Source organism: Lasiodiplodia theobromae (assembly GCF_012971845.1).
Source record: "Lasiodiplodia theobromae strain AM2As chromosome Unknown scaffold_10, whole genome shotgun sequence".
Classification (NCBI taxonomy): Eukaryota; Fungi; Ascomycota; class Dothideomycetes; order Botryosphaeriales; family Botryosphaeriaceae; genus Lasiodiplodia; species Lasiodiplodia theobromae.
This window is the reverse complement of record NW_023336300.1, coordinates 411,587-419,292: the sequence shown is the minus strand read 5'-3', so window position 1 is coordinate 419,292 and position 7,706 is coordinate 411,587. Positions and strand designations below refer to the sequence as shown.

Genomic DNA, 7,706 nt, shown 5'->3' with positions numbered 1-7,706 from the left:
TGCGCCTGGACTCTCCAAGACTGAGGCGAGCTTCGCTTCGCTGCTGTGGCTACTGGCGTTGGGTCCGCCTTGAAGGGCGGACGGTAATCACGGAGAGGTGAAGTGAGGGTAGGCACGCGTGCGAGTGAACACATTAGGTTTCGCAGCTGACACCCTAGCTCGCGTAGCGTATCCAAGCTGTATGACAGCTTGAGACCTTCCACCTTCTCGTACGAACCGAATAACTCACTCTCGACCCACCGCGACCATGGTCTTCGCCTTCGACGAGCACGACCAGCACCTGCCGCAGGAGACTGCTGCTCACCACCCGCTCAGCCCGACCCACCGTGCTGCCATAGACGGTGTTCTGAACGCCAACACTCCTGCCCTCACCGTCGCCGGGCCCGACGATGAGCTTGACGCTGAGCCGGCTCTTCGCCTCGCGCGCAACATTACCCGCTCCCCGCCAATGAAGGTCATGTCGCAGTCACCCCACCGGCAACCCTCCGCGAATACTGGAATGCATGCCCAGGCGCTCGGCGAGAAGCTCAACTTCGAGAAGGCCAAGAGCAATGCTGCCAAGAAGAAGAAGAAGAAGCGCGCAAACAAGCACACTCCGGCTCCGACCGCCATGCAGACCATCCGCGGATTCCAGACTCCCGTTACCTCGGAGTGCGAGGAAACTGATATTTCTGCGTCAAACACGCCAATGCTCGGCCCCGTCAAATCGCGCGACCTGCCCAGCGTTACCAGCAGCCCCGCGCTCCGTCCGAGTTCTTCCAGCGGCGGCATTAGCTCCATGAAGGCGCAGCTGGAGAAGCTCAACCTCAGCTCGCCCATTCCTAAGTCGGTTTCGACCCTTGCTGCCTCGAGCAATGTTAGCGTCATCTCAGATTTCTCGAGCAACAGTGACAAGACCGAAATGGACACCTACCAAGTCGAGCTCAACGAGGATTTTGCCAGCGTTGAGGCCCGGGAGAGTGTATTCGAGGAAGAAGCCAACGGCAGCCGCTTCGACTCTTTGACCCGCAAGATGACCGCCGATGATTTCGAGCCGCTGCGCTGTCTCGGAAAAGGTTCTTATGGGACAGTACTTCTCGTTAAGCACAAGGCCACCGGGCGCCTCTTTGCACAGAAGCAGTTGCGCAAGGCGCACCTCACCGTCCACAAGAAGCTTGTAGAGCAAACCAAGACCGAGCGCGTCATTCTGGAGAATGTCAACCGCCACCCCTTCGTGGTCAAGCTCTACTATGCTTTCCAGGACCACGAGAAGCTCTACCTCATTCTGGAGTATGCTCAAGGCGGAGAATTGTTCCACCACTTGGCCATGGAGCGCATGTTCACCGAGGAGGTTGCTGCATTTTATATGGCTGAGATGGTGCTCGCTTTGGAGCATCTCCACCGCAGCGTCGGGGTTGTCTACAGAGACCTCAAGCCCGAAAACTGTCTTCTGGATTCCGAGGGTCACCTGCTTCTGACCGATTTTGGCCTTTCCAAAGTTGCAGTGGATGAGAACGACACCTGCAACTCTATGCTTGGCACTGCCGAGTACATGGCTCCCGAGGTTATCCAAGGCAGGGAGTACGGCTTCGCTGTTGACTGGTGGTCGCTCGGCGCGCTTGGTTACGACCTTCTCACCGGCTCGCCTCCCTTCACAGCCAACAACAACGCCAAAGTCCAGGAGAAGATCGTAAAGCAGAAGCTGCAGCTTCCCTACTTCCTCTCACCCGACGCGAAGGATCTCCTTACCCGCCTTCTGCGCAAGGAGCCCAGCAAGCGTCTCGGCGGTAACATGCCAAAAGACCTCCAGACCATCAAGGCGCACCGCTTCTTCCGCAAGATCGACTGGAAGAAGTTGGCCACGCGCGAGCTCGAACCGCCGATCCAGCCCCTCATCACCGATCCGGAACTCGCCGAGAACTTCGCCAAGGAGTTCACGGACCTGTCTCTCAGTCCGGTCATGTCGATGCGTAGGAGCATAGTGATGATCGAAGGCATGGATGGTGCCGGTGGTACAGGCCACGCCGAGCCGGACCTCTTTGGAGGCTTCAGCTTCGTCGCGAGCTCGAGTTTACTCGAGTGCGGCGATTGGGCCTTTTGACTAGCTGGAATCGTCTTTTGCGTAGGTGAAGTTTCTTGGATGATGGAGTGTGGGCGTTGTAGGACGGCGCGTTACAGGAGGAAGTATGGGGTGTGTGGAGAGTCAGAGGACTATGGCGGACATTCTTTCAACAAGCATGCCCGTGGCATAGCCTCATCGGTCTTTCGGTATTCTTTCGGCTGCTTTGCATACTCAGTATTCTCAAGTTACATTCTCTACTTTTTTATTCATGGATTTGCAACAACATTGTCATACTCCCCTTCCAGTCGTGCATGTGCCGAGCGACGTGTATGTACACAGCTCGTGATGCGTATAGGGGAGCATCGCAGCCCCTAATACCGGCGTAAGTTGTTTTTCGCTCATGGCATGGGTAGTTGGGGCTATCATCCGGATGTGAATGTAGCATTGACAATTACACATTTTCGTCCAGACGATAGCTTCCACTGCCCACATATGTTGTTCCTCATAAAGGAAATTGATGAGTCTTGATTAATCCATGTTCTAGAGCCCTGCTATTCTCGTCTGCGATGAACGGTATGAGGCCCTGGCGTTATCTGAAAAGATTTATCCAGAACTCAAGACCTCACCATAATATAGACGGGACGGGCCGCCAATTCAACCACGGGTTTTCAATTCGTAGTGCTTTGAGATGGGGGAAGGGGACGTCTGCGAAGGAGATGACTTGGTGAGTGTAGTCATAAGAAAAGCCCTGAGAACGGGGCATCTGGGACTGGGGTATCTGTTATGGATCTGCGAGCAGGTAAGTGTACCCGAGTCGAAGGCCACCGCGTGCCTGATAGGTGGTCCGGCCGGACGTTCTGGCCCCCCCTCGTCCACAAAATAAACTCTCACAGTGCCGCAAATCACACCCAAATGATCCAATTAAATGCACCACGTCACTTTCCCATCCTCCTTCCTGCAACTGCCCAGTGACCTACTCACGTGCCTCCGCCCCACTCCTTCAGGACGAACCGTGGCTGACCGATGTTTCCCTAAATCAAGAGGCGGCAGGGTAGAATATGAGCGGCGCTCGTCACCAGCAAGCCACTCGGATGTGAGCATGTGGCCGGTGTGTCGGCAGAGTATCCGGGCGTTGAGCGTGGCGTAGGAGCGTGGCGCAAATCCGTCGGACAGTCTGAAACGCGGCCTTCTTTGGTCTAGATTTTTTGATGTTCGAGACTTGTGAGATCATCGCAGCTTAAAAAAAAAAACGGCTCAATCATACTTTGACCGTTATTCTTTTTGGTCTCAAGGCTCGGACAGAAGACCGAGTTATGGGGAGCAGTCCGAGATTCACAATCAGAAGTAGGAACAGAAGAGTTTCAAGGATAAAAGTCTAGATTTCTAAGATCCACTATATCCGTTTTTCACTTATTCTTATTATTACCTCAGCATGGCTGATAAGCCTAATGCTGCGCAGAAAGATAGACAATTAAGTCATTTCTTCTGTTTAAAATCGCTTTCCGTTTTTCCCAGGCGCTGACTAAAAGAGAGATGGATGATGATAACTATACACATTGGAAAAGAGATAGGAAAACGCTGATGAGTGTGTTGAGTGCAAAACAAGCGTCTTGGTATTCCAGATACACATTACACATTCAAAACAAAGCACGCTTAAAGCATGAAGATGGCAGCCAGGAAACCAGCGCCAACCATGGAGCCGGCGCTCTTGAGAGAGGAGGCGGCGCCAGTGAAGGCAGGAGGAGTGCTGACAGGGGTGCCGGCAGGGGTGCCAACAGCCGGGGTGGTGACGGCCGGGACGAAGACGGAGCTGAAAGTAGCATAGCCGCCATCCACGACGGCAGTGGAAGAAGCCACGGCAGCAGAGGTAAGAGTGGCGGAAGCCGAGGCCGGGGTGCCCTGAGCGAGGCCGGTCTGGACCGTGGGAACACCGGAGACGGTGACGGTCTGGGTGGTGAAAGCGACCTGGGGGACGGTGACAGCGGTCGAGATGACGGTGGTCGTCGAGCTGCCAGGGATGGTGGCGCCAGCAGACTCGCCCTCGGTGGCGGTGCAGGGAACAGTAACGGTCTGGACGACGGAGATGGTGGTCACGGGCTGGCTGCTCTCAACGGGAGCGGGGGCAGAAGTGACACCCTCAACGCCAGAAGAGGCGACAGGAGCCTGAGACGAGCTTCCGGCGGCGGGGGCAGACGGGGCGGGAGTGACACCAGCAGACGCAGGGGCGCTGGGAGCGGGGGAGGAAACCTCACCCTCAACACCGCTGGAGGCGGGCGCAGCAGGGACAGTCTGGGTGGCAGTGACCGGGCAGATGGTGGTGCCAACGGAAACGGTCTGCGTGACAACAACCTCCGAGGAGCTGCCAGACTCGTCAACAGTCGTGCTCGTGGACACAGCGGTGCTGACAATCGTCGAGGTCGAGTACGAAGTAACAACGGTGGTCTGGGCGGGGGCGCTGGGAGCGGGGCTGGAAACAGCACCCTCAACACCAGAGGAAGCAGGGGCGGAGGCCTCGGGGGTCTCAGTGGCGGTAACGGGGCAGATGGTGGTTCCAACAGAGACGGTCTGGGTCACAACAACCTCGGAGGTCGAACCCTGCTCATCAGTGGTCACAGCGGTGCTGATAGCGGTGCTGTAGATGGTCGAGGTCGACAGAGAAGTGGTAATGACCGGGGTAGGAGCAGAGGTGACACCCTCGACGCCAGACGAAGCAGGGGCAGAGGGGGAGCCAGCAGGGCTGGAACCAGCGGGAGCACCAGGGGTCTCAGTGGCAGTGACGGGGCAGACAGTCGTAGAAACAGGGACGATGGAAGTGACAACAGCCGGGGTGCCGCTGGAAGCCGGGCAGTTGGTGACCTCAGGCGCGCACGAAGTGATGGTGTGGACCTCAGTGGCGTAGACAGTCGAAGTCGAGTACGAGACGATGGAGCCACCGACAGGAGTGCTGGCCTCGCCCGAGACACCGCTGGAGGCGACGGGGGTCTGCGAAGGGACACCGAGAGTGATGGTGGTGGGAACGTTGGTGATCAGACCAGGGTTCTCCGGGACGTAGGCAGCGCAGATACCGGTGAGGTAAGACAGAGCCTGAGAAATCTCATCGTCGCTGCCACCACGGGCGTCAACGCAGTCAATGACCGACTTGATGGAGTCGACCTCCTTGCAGTAGCAGTCGGAGTCAGTGTTGCCAGAGCAGCCGACCTTGGTGATCCAGGTGTTCAAGCACTTGGGAAGAACGCCAGGGCAGTTGGCAGACGGAACAGCAGAGGTAGCAGAAGCGGGGGAGGAGCTGACACCGGTGGAGCCGCCGAAGACAGGGGTGGGGAAGCCACCGAAGCCGGGAGTAGAAACACCAGGGACGGGACCAGCAGGAGACGAGACCTCGCCGCTGACGCCAGAGCTGACGGGCGCAGAGGGCGAAGAGCCGGGGACGGAAGCCACACCAGTCTCAGAGACAGGGCAGATGGTGGTCGAGATGGCAACAACGGAGGTGACAACAGCGGGAGTGCCAGAGCGGGCCGGGCAGTTGGTGACCTCAGGGGCGCAAGAGGTGACGGTGTAGACCGAGGTAGCGTAGACGGTGGACGCGGTGAAGCCGCTGGGGATGGTGCCGTTCTGCGAGAAGGGGATCTCAACGCTGGTGCTGAAGCCGCCGCTGACATCAGAAGAAGCCGGGGCAGCAGGGGTCGTGATGACCGGGACACCGGGGGTGCTGACATCAACACCAGGGACGCTGGGGACGCCAGGGAAGCCGGGGGTAGCAACGCTGGTGGCAACGCTGGGGGAGCCGCCAGAGGGGAAGACGAACGAGGGCGTGTAGGCGCCAGGAGTGCTCACGGCAGGAACACTGAAGCCAATGCTCTCGGTGAAGCCAAAACCACCGGTGGAGGCGCTGAAGGCAGTGGAGACAGTAGCGGTGCTAGACTCGCCGCCGTTCTGACCGCACTCCCAGCCAATGCTGTGGATGCCGAACTCGCAGTCCTCGTTGTCGCTGTTGTCGGGGAGCTTCCAGGTGACGGAGGTAGCACCACCGCACTGCTCGTTCTTGACGACAGTGCCGCCAGAGCTGCAGCTGGCGGTGTGCTTGCAAGTGGAGCCATCAGGCATGCCATAGTGGAACTCGACAGGCGTGTCAACACTGGTCGAGACCTGGAACTCGCCGACGGAGAAGCCCTTCTCCTTCTGCGAGCCAGAGCACTCGATCTTGGGGTTGCTGTCCTTCTGCTTGGTGATGGTGCCGGAAGCGCACTTGCTGCCGAAGGTACGCTTCGAGAGAGGGTCGCGCTTGCCGAACTTGTTCTTGCAGGTCAGGCCAGAGACATCGAAGCCGGAGTAGGAGGTGCCGATGTTGGCGCCAATGGCAATGCCAGACCAGTTCCAGCCGGACTTCTGAGAGTCGGTACACTCGTTGTTGGTGTTGGAGGGGGTGCTGAAGCAGTCGCTTCCGCTACCGCCCCAGATGGAGCCGCCGACAGAGGCGGAGCCGCCGAAACCAAAAGAGCCAAAGGTCTGCAGCGTGTTAGAGGGTGGCGGTTGGGAGAGGTGTGGGGGACACTTACAGCCGCAGCCTGCTGGGCCGCAAAACCACCAACAAGGATGGAAGTGGCGGTCTTCATGGTGACGGAAGGTTCAAATCAGACTAGGTAAAGATAGTAGGTGCCGAGGTTGGCGGTGTGGTGGTATAATAAAAACGAAAGAGTGCTCAAAACCAAAGAAAACGAATGACGTTGGCTCTGAGAGAAGCTTTTCAGTCAACTGAAAGGAAAAAACTGGAAAGACGACTGGGGAGAGAAGCTGGTGATGGCGGCATGGTAGGCATACATATACGCGGGTGCGACGGGGGAGGGTCGACGGGTCTGAAACATGGGCCAGCCATGGATTCGGCCCACGGGCTGCAAACACTGTGGGTGGTGAGCAAGGTGGATGGAGGTGGATCGAGAGCCGAGGGCCCCAGCGTAGGCCGGCTAGGCGGGTGAAACGATAGAGCGCTTCGGGGCAGGCCCGGCCAGGCCGCCCATTCCCCGTCGAGCCACGCTAATGCAGGTACCTGCCGACGCAGTGAGCAGTCGCCTGGCCAGCCTCTTTCCCTTTGGGCGAGTGCGAACGCCACGCGCCGTCGCCGTTGCCGTGTGTAGCCTCAGGCCTCGCGTACAGCTGACGGTCACGGCCGGCCACCTCGCAGCCACCTCGCCCTGCAGCTGGCCAACGGTCTGTTTCAGGCGCGCGACTACATGCCCACCCTTCCATCAACGTCGGCCAATCCCAGGCCGCAGCCGTCCGGTAAGCACCCAATTGGCCGGCCGCTTGGAGAAACACCGCCCGTCTGCAAAGCTTATGCAGCACGCAGGGGAGTCGCTGCAAACAGGCCCACCTCTGCTGGGCGTGTGGCTGATGATGGGAGGCCGACTGCCCGCTCTGGCGCGAGGGCCGGTGTTTCGTTGGCTCGGGCCAGGCGGGCGTGATGTCCTGGGACGTGCTTCAAGCAGCAGAAATCCATCGACTGCTCGCGTGGGACCAAAGCTCCAGGCTCACGCTGGCTGCCGCCACGGTCGTCATTCGTCAAACCCGCTGCACCCGCTTCCAATCGCCGCCCTCCCCGCGGCGAGCCGCCATTGATTCGTATTCCTGCCAGCGGCAGATGCAAGGCCAGCGCCGCGAGAGCTGTCAG

At 58.8% G+C, this 7,706-nt stretch overlaps 2 protein-coding genes across 2 annotated transcripts; one reads left to right on the top strand and one right to left on the bottom strand.

The window, feature by feature from the left end:
- Positions 1-247: 247 nt before the first annotated feature.
- On the top strand, positions 248-2,080 carry LTHEOB_3915 (Serine threonine protein kinase; the record flags this gene model as incomplete). Its single annotated transcript, XM_035512891.1, has 1 exon — positions 248-2,080. The coding sequence occupies one exon, from the start codon at positions 248-250 to the stop codon at positions 2,078-2,080; it is 1,833 nt and encodes a 610-aa protein (XP_035375308.1).
- A 1,614-nt stretch (positions 2,081-3,694) lies between these two features.
- Positions 3,695-6,654, bottom strand: LTHEOB_3914 (Extracellular serine-threonine rich protein; the record flags this gene model as incomplete). The annotated part of the gene is made up of 2 exons (XM_035512890.1): positions 3,695-6,547; positions 6,598-6,654. The coding sequence occupies 2 exons, from the start codon at positions 6,652-6,654 to the stop codon at positions 3,695-3,697; spliced, it is 2,910 nt and encodes a 969-aa protein (XP_035375307.1).
- Between the last annotated feature and the right edge of the window lie 1,052 nt (positions 6,655-7,706).